This window comes from Gymnodraco acuticeps, unplaced genomic scaffold (genome assembly GCF_902827175.1).
Source record: "Gymnodraco acuticeps unplaced genomic scaffold, fGymAcu1.1, whole genome shotgun sequence".
Lineage (NCBI taxonomy): Eukaryota > Metazoa > Chordata > Actinopteri > Perciformes > Bathydraconidae > Gymnodraco > Gymnodraco acuticeps.
The window spans coordinates 1175268-1198857 of NW_022990238.1; the positions used below are offsets into that span (position 1 = coordinate 1175268).

At 40.5% G+C, this 23590-nt stretch overlaps 2 protein-coding genes across 3 annotated transcripts in view; both read right to left on the bottom strand.

Moving 5' to 3' along the window:
* The window catches only part of tbc1d16 (TBC1 domain family, member 16), a 30624-nt gene extending 20347 nt beyond the window's left edge, over nt 1-10277 (bottom strand). The window contains exons 1-4 of one of the 2 annotated variants that reach the window (XM_034219450.1): nt 10093-10277; nt 6166-6372; nt 3104-3266; nt 2054-2350 (exon numbers count right to left, since the gene is read on the bottom strand). In XM_034219450.1, the coding sequence (XP_034075341.1) occupies nt 2054-2350; nt 3104-3266; nt 6166-6340 (635 nt within the window). In that variant the 5' untranslated portion in view covers nt 6341-6372; nt 10093-10277. The remainder of the gene's footprint in view (nt 1-2053; nt 2351-3103; nt 3267-6165; nt 6373-10092) is intronic. The other variant, XM_034219451.1, reaches the window with a different exon arrangement.
* A 632-nt stretch (nt 10278-10909) lies between these two features.
* gaa (glucosidase, alpha; acid (Pompe disease, glycogen storage disease type II)) lies at nt 10910-21809 on the bottom strand. Its single transcript, XM_034219492.1, has 19 exons — nt 20091-21809; nt 19285-19436; nt 18557-18722; nt 17660-17756; nt 17438-17557; nt 17181-17299; nt 16873-17004; nt 16548-16658; nt 16349-16462; nt 15918-16002; nt 15569-15686; nt 14308-14441; nt 13939-14090; nt 13489-13637; nt 13246-13387; nt 12568-12666; nt 12003-12167; nt 11675-11827; nt 10910-11577 (listed from the first exon to the last, which is right to left on the bottom strand). The coding sequence occupies exons 1-19, from the start codon at nt 20598-20600 to the stop codon at nt 11512-11514; spliced, it is 2784 nt and encodes a 927-aa protein (XP_034075383.1). The 5' UTR covers nt 20601-21809; the 3' UTR covers nt 10910-11511.
* Between the last annotated feature and the right edge of the window lie 1781 nt (nt 21810-23590).

The following is a 23590-nucleotide window of genomic DNA, read 5'->3' on the forward strand; positions in this document are numbered from 1 at the left end:
ACAAAACACGGTATAAACTGAGGAGTGACTCTCGTGAGTTTCATGTATTTTCTTCACTCCGCTGGGAAACTGCTCTCATGTCAAGAAGCATCAGATCACTGCATGCGCTGCATCGTCCAATCAGTGAGCGATACACAGTAAGGGGGCGGGGCGAGTGTCTGAGGATTTCACCGGAGGATGGTCTGGTGGTTCCTCGATTATCGCTCCTCCGTTATCGCTCCTCGATCCTCGGTACCAATAAGGCCACTGGGAGGCTACTCAAGATGGCGCAGATGATACCGAGACCGAGGAGCGAGGAAATGAAAAATAACCGAAGTGAGACGCTATGGGCTCAGAACAGTCTCATAATACACACATGCACACAGAAGGATTCACACTTGTATTTCATGATCCGCAAAAGGATTCACACTTGTATTTCCGGATCCACACTTGTGTTTTTCAATGCACACACAAATGTGTTCCGTTTCATATACATGTAAATAAAATCTAAATACAGAAAAAAGTTTTACATATGTATTTTTGATCCACACATATTTGTTTTCCGTTTAAATCCCCTGAACCTGCAAACCGCTTTCTGTGCATGGATCGCTGTGCATTCGTGTGTGGGTTTTTTGAGACTCCCCTGACGCTCACCCGATTCGTACTTGTAATTTTTTCCATCTATAGCCAATCAGATGTCTCCTTCATTCTAAGCCACTCACATGAGCGCGCCCCCACGAGGGTATGATTTATTGCGTTCATGACACTTCATATACGCATTTTGCGCTGTCCGGTCAGCTCACTAAACAGAGGGCGGAGCTTCAGGTGATTATGCAGAGCTGCGTGTCTCCGTCAGACTCAGCAGCTGATCTGATCTCTCTCTCGCGTCCGGTTATACTTCACTCGCGTTTATGTCCATATCGATCAGATCCAGCTCTCCTAATCGGCCTTTATAGAGAGCACCGATCAAACTATTAAGAGTGAATATCGGCCGATAATGACCGGCGGGGCTCCCCCCGTTGACAGTTCACTAGCACTGGCTTCGTAGTGCACTGATCAATTAGGCTAAGCTAACCTGTAGCTGCTCCCTCCACACTCACAACAACTTCATACAGACATAAATAAAGCAGCTGTATTCGCCACACAGGAAACACACATTTAAAACGGTTTTGCCTGCCGTTTTTGTGTACACAAGCATTCATCAATGGTTCGGAAAGTGGCGCTGTACCTTAATAATATAAAAGATTGTATTTGCGTGCATTCGGAAAGTGGCAATGTACTGAGAGTGGAGGTGTCCTGACATTAGCGCCTGCAGGCAGGCTCCATGAAGCTGTCAGCTCCGGACTGCGCAAAATGCGTATATGAAGCGCTACGTGGGGGCTCGTGGGGGCGCGCTCATGTGATTGGCTTAGAATTGAGGAGACATCTGATTGGCTATAGATAGAAAAAATTACAAGTACGAATCGGCTGACCATCAGGAACACATTTGTGTGTGCATTGAAAAACACAAGTGTGGATCCGGAAATACAAGTTTGAATCCTTTTGCGGATCATAAAATACAAGTGTGAATCCTTCTGTGTGCATGTGTGTATTATGAGACTGTTCTGAGCCCATAAGACGCAGCCAGGGACTTATTCCGGTGAGAACGCGATCTACTAGGACAGTTTGAGGGACTAAAGAGTTCGGGGGGAACAAGTACCGGGGACAAGTACCGGCTAAGTACTTGGTGTGAAAGCGGCTAATGGTGCTCTAGGAGGAGATTCAGGTGATAAGGTGGGGGGGGTGTTACCTTGGTTGGTTATTGGCTAAAGGTTACACAAGCCAACAAATCGTTATGACATCATAAAGTGGCCAAAATCTGATCAGCTTATTTTCGGACAGGTTTTTATATAAATGGATCAGAACAAAAAGTGAGCAAATATTTGTTCCTGAAACTTTCAGAATCTCTTTACACAGAGGGGACACATGTTTATGTATAAAATACATGATAAAGTGGATTTTGCATAATAGGTAACCTTCTAAATAATAGCAAAAATAGTTAACTAATGCAGCTCATTTCGACCCACTCACTGACCTGCTCTCACTGTCCAGGAACACAGAGCCGCTGCTCTCACAGAGGGCTTCGCTGACGGGCGACAGGCAGAACGGGGAGGAGAACGTGTCCGAGTCCGAGCCCATGGTGCTGTCCCGACTCACTTCGTCCGACAGCTCGCAGGAGCCCTCGTCGCCCTCGTCCCCCGCGGAGGGCAGCGGCTGCTGGTGAGAGGAGGGGTCAGCTCCGGCCTCTGCCCCCTCTGTGGAGGTGCTGCTGGTAATGTTCCTCTCCTCATCCTCATCTTCCTCCTGGGCTGCTGCGTGACGGGGATGGGGTCTGGAGGGGATGGTTGGTTTAAAGCATTATTAGCACTATTTCTAATTCTTATCTAACACGTGATTTTTCTGATATGGAAATATATGATTCTATTTAAACATGGTTTGCAATTAAACAGGTTAACAGTACAGTGACAGATTTGTAATCTGCCAAATCTGTCACTGTGTGAATTTGTATTGTAGTGAATACAATACAAAACAGGAATGTACAAATCTCCTATCACAGGGAAGGATTTAGTGAGTTTCAATAGATTTGGGGAATATGTGGGGAATACCTTTGCCAAGAAGTATAATACATGAGAGATGTTCATTGGATTACATATTAAATTATTATATTACATTTCATTTGGCTGAGGCTTTTATCCAAAGCGACTTACAAGAAGTGCGAAAACCATAGAGATTCAAACTGCGAACAACAAGGAAAGTGCAGAGCAAATAATACCATTTTGTAGTAATATCAAGTGCTGTAATATACATTGAACACTGAACAATAATATCATTGTTTTCTTTAAGAACCCCTATCCAAAATGTCTGAATGCATATACATAATAGCAAATAGCAACAAATGTGCCTTTAGTTATTTAGGACTCATTAGAAATCTTTGATGAATCTAAGTTAATTGTATTGGGTCTCAGTGGGATACTATATAGTGCTCTTTAAGAGAAGCATTATTAATTATCACAATAATAACATGCTTTTTGTGTGACCTGCTAAAGACATTGACGATACATGTTTAAAGAAATGGCTTCCCTACCGTCGGCCTCGGTGGCGTGCGTTCCTGCGTACAGGGGAGCTCTCCGGGGTGATGTAGCGCAAAGCCTCCTCGTCCTGCCTCTGGATGCGGGAGTTTGGCACCCAGGTGAGAATCAGGGTGGTGCCCAGGCTCTCGTCCTTCTCCGTGTGCACGCACAGGTAGCCTGCAGGGGGCAACAGGAATTCAGGTAGGAACAACGATGTTTGGAAAAAGTCAGGTAGCATATGAGGAAATGCCAAAAGTATCTGGCAGCTGCAGCCCAAAGACAAACAAGAGAAGATAAACACACAAAGGGGTGACGACACACCCTGAGAGGGGAGTAACAGCCTTACACTCACACACCAAACTGGACGATCACATGAGATAAGAGATGGAGACAAAGCTGTGAGCGGTTATACCAGAGCAAGTTTAAAAAAGTAAACCAGCAACACAGGCCACTGATGCTCATATTTAAAAACACAAGGATAGAATCACACATCCTTCATTTTAAAAAGCCATAGACAAAATCTATTTTAGTGTGTTTAGACAGTAGAGTCAGGAAAAATAGGTAGAATATATTATTGTATTGAATATATTAAAACTAGGGCTGTCAAGTTAACGCGTTTTTGCGTTAACGCGTTAATAACGCCACTAATTCTTTTAACGCGATTAACGCATGTGTATTTTTTTTCCTCGGCCGCCCCGTAGTTTCAGAGCGCATCGAGTTTAAAATACCATCTACAAGCTGATGCTGACAGGAGCAGGGAAGCAGGAGCGGTCCTGCTTCCCGCTTGTAGCAGACCACACTTCCATGCTCACCGGCAGGCACCGACTGGCTGTTGGGAGGACCGGGAGGGTGTGTGTATGTGTGGCTCGAGCGAGCGAGAGAGAGACCTTACGTGCATTGTTGTTGTTAGCATCTGGTGCTAGCTAGCTGCGCTAACGGATATGGAGCTGTTTAAATGAAAACAGACCTGAGCGACATTTCGCCACAACTGCGCCGAGCACTTGACTTTATGCAGGAAGCCAGACAGTGGGACATTGTACGAAAAGTCAGCACACTCAGCACGGATAGTGCGCAACATGATTGCAGCGTCCAGGCAGCTCCCGTTCGAGCATATGCCTTGAGTTGCACATAGCTCCAACGATCGCTCCAACGATCACACACACACACACACACACACACACACACACACACACACACACACACACACACACACACACACACACACACACACACACACACACACACACACACACACACACACACACACACACACACACACACCACACACACACACACACCACACACACACACACACACACACACACACACACACACATCACACACACACACACACACACACACACACACACACACACACACACACACACACACACACACACACACACACACACACACACACACACACACACACACACACACACACACACACACACACACACACACACACACACACACACACACACACACACACACACACACACACACACACACACACACACACACACACTGTATTATTGTATGAGAGAGGTTCCAGGTTGAATTGAGGCGAATATTTGTAATGTTCAGAGGTTGTTGTGTTTAATATTCATGAGAATATTTGTCATTGTTCAAATGAAACAAACATTAGCATAAAGCATATTTGTCCACTCATATGTTGATAAGAGTATTAAAAACTTGAAAAATATTCCTCTAAGGTACATTTAGAACAGATCAAAAATGTGCGATTAATTTGCGATTAATCGCGATTAACTATGGACAATCATGCGATTAATCGCGATTAAATATTTTAATCGACTGACAGCCCTAATTAAAACCCTATAAAAACGCAGTCAGGGTAGACAGCCGTACATATGACACGTGATTCAGATTGATTTTAAATCTTATCTTAGAAAGCTTGCCTGTTTTTGGATCCTGTTGTATTTTAGAATTTTTATTTTAATAATCCAGAATATTTGATATTGTTTAGTTTATATTTGATATATTATTTTCATTTAATTTGTAATCGTTGATTCACTTTTCCACTTTAAGTATTTTAAGTATTGTATTATAAAGTCTGAACACTTAATTTCCCAATTTGGGATCAATAAATTCTATCCATCTATCTATCCATCTATCCATCTATCCATCTATCCATCTATCCATCTATCCATCCATCCATCTACCCATCTATCCATCTACCCATCTATCCATCTATCCATCTACCTATCCATCCATCTACCCATCTATCCATCTACCCATCTATCCATCCATCTATCCATCTATCCATCTATCCATCTATCCATCTATCCATCTACCCATCTACCCATCTATCCATCTACCCATCTACCCATCTATCCATCTACCCATCTATCCATCTATCCATCTACCCATCTACCCATCTATCCATCTACCCATCTATCTACCCATCTATCCATCTACCTATCCATCTATCTATCCATCCATCTACCCATCTATCCATCTATCCATCTACCTACCCATCTATCCATCTACCTATCCATCTATCTATCCATCCATCTACCCATCTATCCATCTACCTATCCATCTATCTATCCATCCATCTACCCATCTATCCATCTACCCATCCATCTAGCCATCTATCCATCTATCCATCTATCCATCTACCCATCTACCCATCTATCCATCTACCCATCTATCCATCTACCCATCCATCTATCCATCTATCCATCTATCCATCTACCCATCTATCCATCTATCCATCTATCCATCTACCTATCCATCTATCCATCTATCCATCTATCCATCTATCCATCTATCCATCTATCCATCTATCCATCTATCTACCCATCTATCTATCCATCTATAAATCTATCCATCTATCTATCCATCTATCCATCTATCTATCCATCTATCCATCTATCTATCCATCACTCTATCCATCTATCTACCCATCTATCTACCCATCTATCTATCCATCTATCCATATATCCATCTATCCATCCATCTACCCATATATCCATCTATCCATCTATCCATCCATCTATCCATCTATCCATCCATCTACCTATCCATCTACCTATCCATCTATCTATCTCACCTGGGTGGTGCTCTGCCAGGCCGGGCAGGGGCTCTGCAGGGTGCACGCAAACATTATTTTTGGAGAAGATGATCTCGCCGTCCAGGCCCGAGCGCAGTGATGAGCCTCCGGGGTTAAAGGTCAGGAGGTCGGAGGCCTTGGAGGAGGCACGCCGCAGGAGCCGACCCAGAGACATCTCCTCAGGCACCGGGACACTGGGCCCATCCTCTGGATATTTGGGAGCAGAAAAGGGAGATTGAGGCAGGAGGGGAGGTCAGAACAGGCATCTGATTGTTAAAAAGGGAGGGAAGGCTAAGGGAGGGGGACATGAAAGAAGTAAAGGAAGCAGGTAGATAATACTTTATGACATTGTGACACAGCTTGGCTCTACAGGAGAGCTCACTTCCTCACCTACACCTCACCTGCTCTGTCACATGTGTCCCTGTATTTACTGCAGTGTCCTCTCTGCAGCGTTAACCCCCACTCCCCACTCCCCTTTCCCTCCCTCCCCACCTCCCCTCTGCACTTGTTCAGCATTTTCCTGTGCCACATTTTCTTTGCCTATGGCCTCGACCTATTAACAAATTCACAGGTTCTGTGTGGATACTGTACTAGTGTGTACCCAACGCGTCCCACCTTTTGTAAACAACCCACACACCTTCCCGCGTGTACACTACACACACAAAGACAAGTGCAAACACACTTCACTCCATCCGTGTGAAATTGGTAGCAGATAACAGTAGCCGACAGATGTCATCAACAGAAACACTGAACTGCGATCGGCATGGCACCACGACACCGGTGTTCAGCTTGTCTGCTTCAGAGAGAAAGTATTGTGCGATGAGACAAACTTCAAGTAAATCAAAAAGAAACACAGCTCTTCTGATGTTGCAGTAGGTGTTGTTAGGGTCTTTTCCCTTTGAAAAGACTTGAAGAGAATATTACTTTAGAGACTCAAAGCTGTTAAAGCTAATAAAGTCAAACGTCTTTAAGCTCCTGGTCGTTCACCTCACACATTTACTCTTATCTCTGACATGTGTCTCTATCTTTTGACCCACTTCATGAGTGTAACCCTTTATATATACAGTCTATGGTGTAACCTTGTTTTTTTTGTTGGCTGAACATTGACATGTACTCCCCACTCCATCGAAGGAATGTTCCCTCCCTTTTCCTCAGAGGGCATGTTTACCTCGGCCTGATTGAGCAAGCACCCCACTTCCTGATGCCAGGCCCCAGACAGGAAGTCTGCTGGCACGAAATCCAGGCCTGACCTCGGAGAGGGGGCTTACTGTAGGCCATCATTTGGTTTACATTAAAAAAGGTGTGGGGTGTCAGATTGTGGGTGTTTTAAACTATTATATCATCTAAAAAAAAAAGGGGGGGTTGAAGTTTTTTTGTAGATAATAACCTTGAGCTCCTTAGCGGATTCAAATCACAATGTCTGAGAGCCCAAGGTTATGTCTTCATTTCCAAAATCTATATATTCAATTTAAGATAATATGAGGCTGGGCAACATGGCCACATCTTCTTTCCCGATTTTCATATGTATATCTTGTCTTATCATATCTTGATGACGATTCCACGATATACCAAGGGCTGTGTGCCAACTGCTTCACATGACACTATAATAATAATCCATTTGTAAATAAGCAGGAATTAACGTACACACCGTCCTCATACTATCCGTCCTCATATACTCTGACTCTGCATTCCTGCATCATGATACTGTGAAAATAATGCTGAACCTAATGACAGGCTGTGATCTTACACATGACACACAGCTGTTTCCAGTAGCTTCATAACAGCAATAACACACTGTATTAGAGCTGAACGATTAATCGATTTTAAATTGAAATCGTGATTTGAAATGATGCAATTATCAAATCGCAAAGCCAGCTTTTTTTTTTTTTTTTTACAATAAACTTCCGTTGGGTCGCTTAAAAACAAATATCGCAATTGCAATATGTGTCAGAATTTTTTTAATTAGATTATTTCCCCAAATCGTGCAGCCCTACACTGTATTCGATTGGCTGCTATGCAGTGGGTATTTTGGTCCGTATGTGATTACAGAGCCACTCAGGTCAGTTTGATAGGGCCAGGTCTGTCTGGTCTCACACTCCTCTCTTCTCCCCTCAACTTTTATGCTGTCAACACCTCAGTGAGCTCACAGACAGCCTCTCCTCGCTGACCTTTCACTATTTCATTAAATTAATAACAAGGTAAGGACACCCTAAAGTTTAGTCTAACTCTGGTTTGCTATATTTCACTTTTCAGTTCGCCTGACTACAAAGTTTGAACAAGAACTTGAAACGTAGACCATGGAAGTTTAGCTGTGAGTAGAGGCTGCCAGGCTCTCAGCTTCTCACCTCTGGGCTACATTAATTAAGTTGTCACGCTGACATTTGAATAGAGGCGCTAATACTGAAACCCCTTTACATCTGCGCTGTATACCAACGGGCCTGGGGCAGCTGAAAGGAGACCAGCCCCAAATCCTGACAAACAAGGCTCTTGTGAACTCTGCAAAGGCTGGGTAAGCTATGAGGAAACTTGGTAAGGAGTGGACAGTGACACAAACTATATTTATTTGAGAGGTGTCCCACTTAGGACAATGATCGGCAGATTTTAAGGAGTCCTTATATTAAGTGTATGTTCATGGTACATGTCAGAGTAAAAAAAAGAAAAGACTGTCAATAAATGGATATATTCAAACCCCAATATCCACAAAAAACGTACAAGTTTTAAGTGTGCTTTAAACTGGATTTGACAAAAGCGTTTAAGATCATTTCCACACCTCTTTTACAAATATAGCTTAAAGTATTAAATGCAAGTCAATGCAAAAACACCCTAACTGAACAAAAGTATAAGCATCAAAATATACTTGAAGTGCCAGAAGTAAAAGGACTCATTCTGCAGATTGTCCCATTCTCAAATAATATATAATATTATGTTTTGATTATAATTATGTATGCTTTAATGTGTGATCAAATCTGGTAAAGGTGTATTCCTTTGTATACTGCAGGGTAGCTTGTGAATTTACTCCAGGTGTAACTAAAATCTTTGATTGTGTTGATTATAGTTTACATCATCTAATCCAAATCTGCAAATTAACGAAAGGCATTAAATAAATGTAATGGAGTAAAAGTACACGATTTACCTCTGAATTGTAGTGGGTGGAAGCACCAGGTAGCAATAATTTGAAATACCTCAACATTGTAGTAATTGAGTAAATCTACTCAAGTCAATGCAAAACACCCCAATTGACAGCCTTACAAATCCACATAAAATAAAGCTGGATAACCTCATGAATTGAAACTATTTAATATAGTATTTATTTAAAAATATGTTGTATTGAGCTGTATTGTACAGGGGTGTTGAGTTTACATTTAACTTTCAGTGCATAGGGTGAATTTAGGTTCATCGTGTTACTGCTCCTATAATAAACAGGCAGGTTGATGGGCCGGCCTCTCCATGTCTGGGGGACATGCCTCAGTGTGGAGACAGGCTGTGAGACAGGGTGTGAGACGGGCTGTGGAGACGGGGTGTGCAGCAGAGGCGTGCCATGATGATGGCTCCATCAGCTATCACTACACTGACAGACAGCATCCGCCTGACAGCAGTGGAGGTTGGGACAAGGCTTTTGCCACCACAGCACTATTTACACACTGCCCCACACTCAGATACATGTGTGTATTTGTCCCGAGAAGCTATCTGTACCATCTTGAGCATAAATATTTTAGTTTAGCTGCCTAGACCACGGCCGAAATCCTTTGCTCGTTGCATGGTGTACAGGCTACTTTTAAGTTTGTTCAAGCTAGCAGCAGCGAAATACAACGGTGTTACATTATTTGCTCGAAACAAATAAATGTGTAATTTCTTGGATGTTGTCATACACCTGTTTCTAGCAGGAGACATGAATGAGAAGCAGAAAGGGGGCCAAGCGACTCTCACCTTCAGCCCTTCTGAAGTCTATAGCCCGCCTCGGACATGCATCTCACCGGGCAGCCGAGCAGCATGTACCGGCGTCGTTTCACCGCCTTTTTCCCGGATTTAGCCCAGCTGTTACGGAGTCTAGTCTTGTTTGTATCCCTGTGTTTTCCGACAGTGACACCACACGTTTGACTGCTAAGCTTTCGACAGCAAAAATAACACTTCCGGTTGTCACTTTCAAAGTAAAACCTTCTTTTACGAACCCTGTGCTGGCGCATTAAGGGAATTTATGACGCTTTAATTTGAAATGTAATTCCTTTTATTACCTGGTCATGAATGTCTAACTTGACTAAACAGCTCCAGACCAATCCCCCCAAATCTGCTGCTTCCGGAATGATGAAAGGATTTTCCAATCACACAAACCAGGAGTTTTAGATTTGGTATTGAAAACATTGTGGGACAGTAGGGCTGACGGCATTTTAAAACATAAAGACATATATTAAAAAAAAACTATGGTCATCATCAACCTATCCTACCTTAAAAATCGTATCCTCTTTCATCTCTTTCAGTGACGTTTTAAAGGTCACTGCTAAAGCTTGAATGATGCAGTCCATCATCAGGACCAGAGCTGGAGTCAGAGCATCTCTCACACCGCTGCTGGAGGGTTTACCTTTCCCTTAAAAAAACTGTTCTAGTGCAGGCAATAATACATCATTTATTTTCTTGCTAAATTAATAATAAGCGATGTACTGCCTATGATTTCATTTTTAGTTTCGGATTTGTTGTAGATTCGGCTTGGAGAATAATATATGAAATTCCCCTATTAACATGTACAATAAACAATTTATATATGTATTTAACACATGATCCTGTACAATGATGGTGGAGTATTCACAATAAAAACAGTATGTTATATCTGAAGATAGAACAGTGTTCTTGTAAAAAAAACATTTCTTTGTTCCCTTTTAACACTTTCATTTTTGTCAAATTATGTTGATAAAAACATATCTGTAATAATGTAATGTTTTTTTGATGAGCGCTCAAATGCAGTGATGTGGGAAATTCAAATTCATCTTGACTCATTTGTATGTATCTTCATTATTAGTAACAAAGGTTTACAAAACTGATGTAAAAAATACAGGTATACAGGTACAGGTAAAAAAAGCCATTAAAGAATTGAAATATATATATTTACAATACATCAAATTATCAGCAGAAAATGTAGGCTTTCAAGAAAACATAAAAAGTTAAAATGATAGCTCCCTTTTTTTTTTAAACTCCTCCTTACAAAGCAGTTCTTGGATAAAGAGGTAGCATAGCGTAAGGTGCATCACCGGGTCTGGGATGGTTGGGACAATGCAAAAAAATGCAGCTGATCTTTCAGCAACAAGGAAAAATACCAAGGCTCCCTATGGTTCTTGGGTAATAGAGTTCAGTGCATCAGAGAGCCCATTGGACTGTAAACACCGTTGACATGGGCAAGGCCAGGTTGGTCACTGTTAGAACCTGCGGGAAGTGAAATAAAAAACATAGCTTTATTTGGTAAAAAGACATTAGGCAATAGGCAAAATGAGTCAATTGGGAGAAGTCACAGATAATTTACCTTGGTGTCACTGCGGTACATGAAATCCCTGACTTGTTCCCCATTGGCTAACACGTATAGGGGTGGGGAGGGGACCCCGAACACCTGCAGCCCTCCAAGAACCAGACCATCCAGAGCCCCATTAAGCCTGAGGGGATCACTCACCACCTGACACTGAAGACATTAAGGGATCATTTATTTTTTTGTTTTAGTCTAAGTATATTAGATCAAAGTAATGTCAAGAATTGAGTTGAGTCCCTTCAATTTTGTGTCAAGTAGTGGTGCAGTAAAATGCTAACTATTTGCTCATCAGCTTTCCCAATGCAAATACCACTCGTTCCTTTCCTACCTGTCCAGCCATGAAGAGAACGTAACAATAATTTCCCGTTTCAAAGGTGTCGAGACTGTCCCCATCATCCCAGAACAAGTCTCCCCGGGCCCAGCCTCCTGCTGACAGCGCCACCGTCAGGAAGAAAGGGTTTATGCGAGAGGCTGTCGTTGTCAAAGCAGGCTCCTTCACAACAAAAGGCAGAGCAAAGAAAACATTAAAGATAGTACAAACAAACAAAATGTGCTCTTCTTTCCAAAGTGTTTAAGCTAGTTTTCAGCTTTAGGAAGTCAGTCAGAACACATGACAGTTATAGTTGCCATTTGATCATAGGCCATGTCACAGCCTAAAGTCTAAGGTGACTTGTTTGAATACAGGGGTCACAATTGTCTTTTCAAAAATGAGAATGTTCAATGATTAAATTATCTTATTTTATGTTACACAAGCCTCAAACTGTATTCTGCTAAAGAAAGGGCAAGTATAAACAGGAATTCAAGCTCTTGTTTAATCAGTTTTCATTTTTCCCCACTTGGTTTATTAACAATTCATCCACCAAATTTGTAATAAGCTGCATGTTGGCACCCACCTGCTGGGGGATTATATGTCCTTCCCTCACATGGACGTTGATGGTGTCCAGGGGGGCTGGCAGGAGCAGGTACTGACCCTTACTGTAGAAAGGCTGACCCTAGAGGGCACAACACATAAAGCTTATTTTACAATTAAAGCTTGAAATACTGAGGACACTTGCAAAAGACAGGGTAGTACAACACTAAAACCATAAGTTTTATAATCGCTTCTTTATTTAATATAACATTATACCGTTACTTTCCTTTCACAAAATGAACCAGGACACTAACAATAAGGAAGATCTTGGATAGATATTAATGAGAACTGTTTTGTTAAATCATACCATATAAAATAATTTCAAAACAAGTTTAAATTGTATTTTTAAATGCAAGGTTCTTCAAGTGTGCTGAAAGTATCTCAGTATTTATTTTAATCTGCTTTTTACCTCACTGTTCTAATCCTTTAGTTTTATAAAAAGCCTTCTACGGTTGCAAACTAGCAGTCTCTCTGAACACTATGTTATCGGATACCTGTTTAAAGTCTGTCTCTGTTCCTATCAAATAAACCATAAATAATAAATAAATGACCCGATCCAGAAAGGAAAAAGGCAAACACTTAAGTCACGTGTTACTGCAGAAAACCTCAAACATGGTCTTTGACAGTACACAAAAAAAAAATGTATTGAAATTGAGCTCACATTGTGCAGGCTGTACCAAGTGGCAGGGGGCAGGTAAGCAGCCAGCTCTTCTGCCCCCCGATCTAAGACTGGGCTGATGAGAAGGGAACTCCCCCAAAGGAACTGTCGGTCTATGGTCTGACAGTTAGGGTCAGTGGGAAACCTAAGGAGGTAGACAAGGAAGAAAGAGAAAGATAATGTTATAGAAACTGAACCACGTTGTCTTGTGTTGACAATAGGGAATCCAGAGGAGAAGACACATACTCCATGAAGAGTGGCCTGGCTACAGTGTCAGCAGAGGTGTGTGCATGATGGAAGAGTGTGTAGAGGAAAGGGAGAAGGGAGTAACGAAGGTTCAATGCACTCCGCATAGCTGCCTGGGCCTTCTGCCCAAAAACATAGGGCTCCTGAGGCTGGGGGACACATAGAAACACACAGACAATGAGAAGATATAGAGTTACATCTATTCATAATACATAAAACTGATGGACTGCTCTAGACACAGTGCAAACACATTCAAGGCAATCTCTGACATCTTTAAAAACATTTAACATAAACAAAGTACACTAAAGTTAACTTAATGATTTGATGGTGTTTTTATGAATTGTCCTGTTTCCAGAAAAAGCGCTCTATAAATAAAAAAATCCATTAATGAAGCACACCAGTTAACAAACAGATATACACATGAGAACAAAAGCAGTGTCTCTGTCTCACAGCGTTTGGCTTGTCATTGTGGTTCCTCATGAATGGGTAGAAGGCCCCGAGCTGCATCCAGCGTACACACAATTCCTCAGTGGTGTTCCCGCCAAAACCACAGATGTCCGCCCCCACGAGGGGAACCCCGAACAGGCCGAAGTGCAGCACAGCTAGAGGGGAATAGGTTCAAAAGGTCAATCAAAAACAATCAATCCGTGACTACATAAAAAAATATTTAAAAATAATGTCTACAACATACAGATAAGGCCAAAATTGAAAAAATTGAAAAATAAGGCCAAAATCCCACTGAATAATCACATTCATGCCAACATCAGTGACAGTGTAACAACACAATTGAATGACTTTTCAAAAGCTACATGACCTCACCAGGGATGGAGTATCGGAGCTGCTCCCAGTCACTCCGGACGTCTCCTGTCCAGACTCCAGAGAAGCGTCCGATGCCAGGGAAGGAGGAGCGAGACAGGACGAAGGGTCTCTTTCCTCGTACCTTCATGAGAGCGCTGCAGATGACAACCATCACCGGGATGAATACAGAACAAAAAACAAAAGCCAAAGACAAACGTGGCCTAAATATTCTTTGGTGACCTACCTCCAATATATGTCTTTCAATTGTTATATGCATGTTCTCAAAGAAAGGCTGTCTTTCTATTCATTCATTTTAAACAAGCTAAACAAATGCAAGTGCAGTTTGAATTTGAATGAGATATATAGCTTTAGCTCTACTAAAAGATAAAACATGAATAACGATCTTTTCAATTTGTCAAGATATTACCTTTTTTGTTAAATGTGTTAACACTGTCCTTTTAGAGAAGATGTCTTCCATAAAATGGCCATTAGTACCCTTTTTGCTGCTATTCCCGTACTGTGTAACTCAAAGATAAATAACAAAGTGGAAACATTTGTTTTGTGCCCTAAACCTGCATTTTTTTTAAATAGCCAGCAGGGGGCAACGCCTCTCTTTGCAAAAATAAGTCAATGAGATAAAATTACCCACTTGAATTATTACCCCAGGAAACATATTAAACACGAGTTAAACATCTTAAAAGGCTAGTTTCACACTGATACAAGATTAACATACTTCTATCTGTGGATAGATATGTAAATTGTAATCCCTGTAATTTTTGCTGTATGATGTCCTTTTGTTGTTCTGTTGTTTATGTTTTTATTTCTTCATGTGGAACCTACTGCTGCAGGTCTCCCTTGAAAAAGAGATCAATGATCTCAATGGGATTTCACCTGGATAAATAAAGGTTTTGAATTGAATACTTCATACTGATATACATTTTGTAAATGAGAGGTAATTAGATTATAAAGAGGATGACAAATTTGTGATTGAAAAGCCATTACCACAAGGTGCTTGTGTTGTTTTGTCCTATAACCTTTAGCCTGTCAGTGTGTTTTTAGCTATTGAGAGTTAAATATGACTCAACAAATTAATGTTCAGCTTCATCCTCTTGTGTCGATAATGGTTTCAAAGACTACGACGGAGACAGCCACATGGATAGGTGGAGGCTTCAGAAGCTGGAGTCAACAATCTAATGGGTGATGTTACAGTGACTCTGTCCCCTTGTCCTTTCCCTGCAAAACTAGCTCGTCAAAATGCATCAGCACCACTGCATGGTCTCACCTGTGAGTGGCAGAGGCCTCCGTCAGTCCGTACATATTGTGCAGGTTGTAGTGAGTGGACAGCTTCTGCTGGGCCGAAAGACAAATAGTTCCCGAGTTCAACTGGCCTCCAACAACCCCTGTTTGTATTAAAGTCAGGGAGACACACAGGCCCAAATGAATGCAATATATTCTGCCATCAGTGATGCATTTATAGTTATTTGGATGGTGTTTGTACATACACATCTACTTCAATGTATAAACTGACTACAAATGCCTTGAAAAGTGTAATGAATTATCATTATTATTAAATGTAAATGTATAAAGTCTGTATTAATTTCCTGCTAGTAACACTGATCCAATACACTTACTGGGTGTGTAGGGTGGGTTCTCAAGGTCACTGTCAGGACAGCCCTCCACTGAGCCCTGCACAAAACTGGATGGTTCATTCATATCCTGGGCGGAGCACAGGGGAAATACAAATTATTTTCTTAATGTGATTTTAAGGTGCACACAAACCAATCCACAACATGCCTCTGAACAGAAACCCTGATATAACTGATGTCTAAGTGATAGTATCTGTGGCAAAATAAACGTTGCACTGTTTTGTTTAAAGAGGACATATTATACTACTATACTAGTATATTTATATTTTGTGCCTCTACTGTGACATGTTAAGAAAATCCCTCTGGCATGAACTTTGGGATTAAGCCTCTGCAGACTATTTACATGAACAAAAACCTATATAACACACTACAGGGTAAACCCCAAAAATCATACTAGGGCCCCTTTAAATACTCACAATCCATAGACCATCCACAGGAACTTTAGAATGAAAATCTCTGATGCAGTCCTCCCACCAGCGTCCGGTCTCTGGGTTGGTGAAGTCGGGGAAGGCTGTGGGGCCTGGCCAAACCTAGATACACAATATATACATTTGCACGACATACACACATCAAAATGGGACAGAAAAACCATACATCCGCAGAAAAAAGTCTAACCTTCCCTATCAGGATTTGTCCTGTAGAATTTTTTATGAAGACGTCTCGTTTCAGCCCATCATCAAACGGTGGGTAAGTGCCAGGGGGGCTGCTGCTGCTGATCCCAGGGTCCTGAGACGGAAACAAAAGCATGACTGACAAGTTAAGAACGTTTTGCTGCCATCTACTGAAAAATAACTGTAATCAGTAATGATTACTTGTGCGTATATCGAGATTTTCACTACACCAAAACAATCAAAATAACCGATGCATGTGCTAAAGTATTGATTCATAGTTAAATCAGCATTAATAGTTGGTGAGTTATTTAAACTTAAATATGTCACACCAGGATAAGGATGTATTTCATGCCACTCTTATGGAACTCGTCAACCATCTGTGGGAGGTCTCCAAATCGCCACGGGTCAAACGTGAACACCCTGCGTTTATTTGCATAGTCCAAATCATTCCACTGCACATCCTGGTGAAAAAAAAAGCAAAATAATCTCAATTGGACGTCAGTATTGTAAGTATCTGAAGACGTTACAGCAGTTGGACTGATTAATAAAGTGATAATAATAATAATGTGAACATCATACTGTAAATGCACAGCTGTAATAATTACTCTCATTTAAGAAGGATTTACGAGTACTTTACCATGGGAAATGTTGCATTGTGCATGCGTTGTGCAACATGCCGGGTTGTATTAGATGTCGTGTAACCCCAGCGACACAGATGAAAGCCCAACGACCAATAAGGAGGCATCATAGGATAGCCTGGAGATAGATAAATGGTAACAGGTAAACACATTAAGTTGCCTAAATCTACACTTATATCTTGCTAGTGTGTGCATACACCTATTTTTTCTGCCACCTGAAGATGTGTTTCTGAATGTGAACACTGTAAAGACGTACCAATGACCTGAAGGTACTGTCGTATAACACTTTGAGGATCAGGACCCACAAAAACGTACAGGTCCAGGACTCCACCGATAGCCACCCAGGTGAGAGCGGGGGTCGGCTGCAACATCACCTCTGCAGAGACATTTGGAAAGATATTCAGCAATAATAAATATTCCTGAATTGTTTGGTATGGACAAAAAAGGGGCAGTGGAACATGAACATTCAGATAGGTACCGATTGCATTGCTGTTGAGAAGGAAAACTCCATGTGCCAAGCCGTCCTCCTCCTGGACTATGTAGAATGGGTGGGAGCCATAGAGGTTAGCATCAGCCTATAGAGAAAGACAAGTGTCAACATTAACAACTTGATCACACAACAGACAAAGAGGGAGTAAATGACAAAAGCTTGACCCTCTACAGGGGTGTCCAAACTTTTTTCACCGAGGGCCACATACAGAAAAATATACGAAGGGCTGGGCCACTCACTAGAGATATATTGCCTCATAAGTTCAGTTATAAGTTAAAATCAATCAAATGTAGGTAAATAATGCTTGTGAGTGTTGGCAGCTCAGCCCTTAAAACAGAAGCCTCAGGTTGATTATAATAAGGAGAAATAGGAAGGGTGTTCCAGCTTGTTATGGAAACAAGTCATTGGGCTTTTCTTTTATCAACTAAGATTTGTTAGAAAATGTTTCCAACTTTAATTGACTGAATGTGTTTGAAAAGTTATCTTATTAACACATGAATACTACTGTGTAATATATGTTTACATTTATATTTAAGAAGTACAATATAAGACAAGCACAAGTTTCATTTGTGGGCCATATTCCATTATACTTTTTTAATTAGCTGAGGACCGATTCAAAATGGTCCGCGGGCCGTAGTTTGGACACCCTTGCTCTACAAGGACAGCTTGATTTTCAAAACATCCAAATAATTAGAGATATTACAATTTATTATTAATTATAAAGGGGCCGATTATATTTGTGCTGGAAGAGGGTAAACTTTCCATTTCACCATCATTAGAAAAAAATAAACAAAGAAGAAATATATTATTTTTCTGTTTCAGATGTTGCTTTTTCTTCTCTTGACCCCTTCAGACTTGTGTTTTTAACCACTGCAAATGACTCACGTGGGGCGCCATGTCTCTGTTCCAGAGAGTGACAGAAGTCCAGTTCAGGTCCAGGAGGAGGGGGGTGTAATGCTCCCCGAGGCCGGACACAAGGGAAGAGGCCAGCGTGGTGGACAGCTGCAGGTACTGGTCAGCAAACAACAGAGGAGCCACCGTGGTATTCATGCTGGACAGGCGGGACACAGAGAACAAACACACATGCACTTCATGAAAATCTTGATTAGGGAAAACACCTCGCTGCTCATTTGGTGCAGTTGTGTTATCCATGACTGATAAGACTACATGAGATAAAAGAACCCTCTGTGACCCAGGCTCTCAATATAAATAGTGGACATAAATACACTCTCTGGTCACTATTAGGTATATCTTTACAATCTAATGGAAACAAATGTAGATAGTTCATATATAGTTCAACACCGGCAAAGTACAACATAGGGCGCAACACACTAATGAAAGCACACTATGTTCCTTTGTTACAAATGATAGAAAACACAGACATAGATAAATATACTTAAATAAATGTAAAAAAAAACGATATTTACTGAAATGTATAAGGAAGTGATCACACTACATGTAGAAAATATGACTATAATGGTGGGAAAAGGTATAATATGACTAAGTGTGAGTAAGTAGGATCTTTATATTAATGATTAGTAAGGCTTTATAGACGGTTTCTATGACGGCAGCTATAAAATGCAAAAATATTAAAACAGAACAGAGATACTCACATCACCCTTCCATTAGATTTACGGCGCACTATGAAGCCAAATGGCTCCGCCTGGTATTCAGTGGTATAGAGTGCATCCTGGGTATCAGCTGGGCTCTGAGGAACACCAGCTGGGAGCTTAACCTCATATCGCTGAGATGATGGGTCCTTAAACTTGAGAGAAAACAAATATAATTTCAGTTTTTTCCAAGGCAGAATTGTAGAGGGTATAATCCCTTGACCTCATACATATTAATAAATAAATAAAGGTTATTATGGACTCACCCTTAGTTTATAACAAGCCTATCTTGGCATACAACACAAAACATATTCATGTAAGCCAGATTCAGAGTGCTTTTTAAACGCAATTCAAAAACAAAGAATACAAAAATGATATATAAAATACTATATAAAAAATAGTTCACAATCAGATCTTTAGACCTTATTTGTCTACAACAAATTACTCAGAAATGAATGCACTACATAATACTAGAGAAGTCCGGGTGGTACAGAGTCCATTTCCCTTTCTTTTCCAGACTTTTTAGACAATGTGAGCAAATGTAAACAGATACAAAATGTAACAACCTTACCTATTTTTTTATATCTGAATTTGTAAGGGTTTTGGTGAGACATTTCATGGAAAATTAATTCTGTTAAATCATAACAATATGTGTAATGCAAATAAAAAGTAAAATCCCTTTCCATGTTGCCTTTTTAAACTCAAACTACATTAGCCTACAGTCATCTATACTTAAAATGAAAATCAACCCTAGTGGGCACTGCAACATGTCCATCATCTTATGTTTTACATGGACATTGGGTACTCACAATGAGGTGTAAGCAGCCTGCAGCCTCCTCTGTCACTTCAAGGTGTAGAGTGGCAATGTCTTTGGGGAGATATGAAGGGGTGGCACGAGTCAGGGTGGCCTCCTGTCCTTGTGTGGTGGGGGTGAGGGGACCCATTTTGTAGCCAGGGTACAAACTGGGGTAGAAGCACCAAGGTGGTCCTGCAGAGTGAGGCAGGGGGGCATAGCAGCAGCCCCTCTCTTCACACTCTCTCCTGCTGAGCAGCCTGTCCCTGGCACAGTCAAACCGACTCTCTGGGGCCAGGGTGCATTTATCAGCTCTGGATATAACAGTCCTTGTTTCTACTGACTTGTTCTGTGGTCTTGCTGGATAATAATAACCAAGTATTGTATGTGATTCAGTGTGCTGAGCAGAAACTGATCTAACCAGTCTGGTCTGATGAATAGACAGGTGGTTGATGTAAAAACATAAAAAGGCAAAGAGCAGCAGGAGCACAGCTGCAGTAAAGTGAGAAAGCAGACCCATACTCATCAGAGATGTGAGGCGACAGCGCACTCGAGCTCTGCTGCTATACACACCTTGTGCTCCGTATGGTGTAAATAACAGAGGTGGGAAAAGTATTTAGATCTTATACTTAAGTAAAAGTAGAAGTACCAGGGTGTAGGAATACTACAAGTAAAAGTCCTGCATTCAAAATATCAGTAAAAGTACAAAACTATTAGCATCAAAATATACTTAAAGTACAGAAAGTAAAAGTACTCATTAAACAGATTGGCCCATTTCAGAATAATATAAATCATATGTTTTGATTATAATTATTGATGCATTAAATTGTTATCAAAGCTGCGGTGGAGCTCGTTTTAATTACTTGTTATACTGCAGAGTAGCTTGTGAATGTTACTCCATGTATAAATAAAGTGTTATTTAAGTGTTGATTATATTTCACGAAATCAATCCAAATCTGTAACTAAATGTATTAAATTAATCTAGTGAAGTAAAAGTACAAGATTTGACTCTGAATTGTAGTGGGGTAGAAACAAAAAGTAGCAAATCATTTAAATACTTAAGTAAAGTACAATAACCTCAACATTGTACTGAAGTACAGAACTTGAGTAAATCTACTCAGTCACTTTGCACCACTGGTAAATATGTAATAGTAGAGTAAGTTGTAACTATCACAGACAGCTGTCATGAATGTAAAGCAGATAATCACTTACACTCACAGTGTTCATTTTGTGGGTGTTGAGCTGTTGCTATTGGCTCTGTGGCAGCTGGATTTGTTAGCTGTGAGCTAACAATTATCTATCGAGCAGTTCAGTGTCGGAACTATTCATATTAAGCATGTGCTTCCCAGCAAACGGCGTGCGCGTCCTCGTCCTGTAGCAAAAACATGTTGTTTTGCAAGACAGCGGACAAGCAGTATTTTTTGTGAAATAATTTGGTTACAATGAAATAACATGTTTGTAGAAGAGTAAACACGGCTACAACATAACTACGGCAAGAATAGAAGGACAAAAAGTGCCAAACCTTCTGCTGCTGCTAGAAACTTTTTTCGCTTTTATCTTTATGTGAATTAACAAAAGCGACATAAAACAAAAACGTTTCAAACATAGAAAGAACATGCATAGGCTAGAACAACAAAAGCTACCATAGTTATTTGAACCAAGTGAAAACATTAATGTAGGTAGATTTTCATTATTATTTTGGTAATATCGTTTTGTGTTGTTGAATCAATCTAAAAAATGCTGTCTGAATCAACTTTATAATTTAGCCCTACTTTTTTAAATAATTCGATTCTTATGAAAACGGAAATAAAATGTGCCTTTAGTCATTCATAAAACTGTTTGATGAACCAAAAACACTTGATGTGATCTGGTAACCACTGTCAAATACAATTACATAGACAACCCCATGACTTGCTGTTTATTACTGAAATCTACCCAATAACATTGACATGTTTCATTGATATCCTAATATGTCACTCACCTTTAATTATGAAATATCTAAGAAGTGATGTTGTTTTTATACTCATTCGATTGCTAATGTATTTATTCTGTACTGACTGACTATTTGTCCCAAAGACGGGTCTACGGTCTACTACAGAAAAGGCCTACTACAACATCAGGGAGCCATTTTGGTTTCAGGTTATTTGAAAGCCACATAATTTAACTCCAACATAACTAATATCACAATGAATGGATGAATAGACAACACTCTGAATTAAACAAAATCAAGCTCTAGCAAATATGGCCTGGACCTTCTGGACTTCGAGCCGTGGCTGAACCTGTCTCTGCGGTCCTGCCTGACACACTCATCATACTACTTCCCTGATGGCTCCCACAGGATTGTTGACATCCTCGTGGATTCATCTTCTTATTATAGACACATGCATTTCCAAACATTTGGTCTACCTACGCTGAAAAATGTATTATCTCTTCGATTTACACACGGCATCTATTGCACGTCTGTCCGTCCTGGGAGAGGGATCCCTCCTCTGTTGCTCTCCCATAAGGTTTCTCCCATTTCCCCCTTTAAACTGTGGGGTTTTCTCTGGAAGTGTTTCCTTGTACGATGCGAGGGTCTAAGGACAGAGGGTGTCGTAATGTCATACTGATATTCTGTACAAACTGTGAAGTCCACTGAGACAAATGTAACATTTGTGATATTGGGCTATATACATAAACATTGATTGATTGATGGCCAACTAACTTTGGTTTAACCATACTGAAAAAATATAAACTAATTTAACTGTTGACATTTCAGAGTTGTAATTTTGTCCCTTTCTAGAGTTATTCGTATTTGTTATATTATCTCCACACTATGCAGCAGTTGCCAAACATATTCAAGTTATTTTGACAGTGTGAAAATGAGTAGTGCAATCTCTTCATATTAAGTGTCAATTTGTGTGAATAGGGCCTTACAATTCTGTCTTATAAAGTCTGCCAGTTGGTAAATCAATATCTTGTTAAAGACTATGAGTCTGATATTTAAAGGTTGTTCAAAGATTGACTGCAAAAACAAAAAATGAAGGTTAAAACGTTTATTGTATTCAGCTAAATGTTTCAAATGTATGGAAGAACACCAATCACAACAGTCAAATATTTCTTCAGTATCATAAACCAAGCATTTAATGCAAAAAACAAAAAAACATTTCAATATAAGTACAGGTAGGTGCTTTAGGCTACAACGCTTTTAATACAAGAAGAAAATAAAAATATATATAAAAATATAGGAAAACAAGTACAGGTTGTTGCCGGACTTGCTCATTTTAAGGACAGGTAGGGATATTTACACTTTAATACATGTGTTTCTGTTGCATATCAATACGAGTACACATTCTTTTCCAACTGTACATAATCCTGCCGTTGCCCTTAATACATGATTTGTTAAAACACTGATACAATTCCCATTAGATACATTTAATCCCTTTCTGGGTTGTATTCTGAAAAATATAAAAGAGCGAGTATAAGCCATCATGATAAAGAAGGCAATATGTTGAGGAAAGGTTGACACTTTGAACA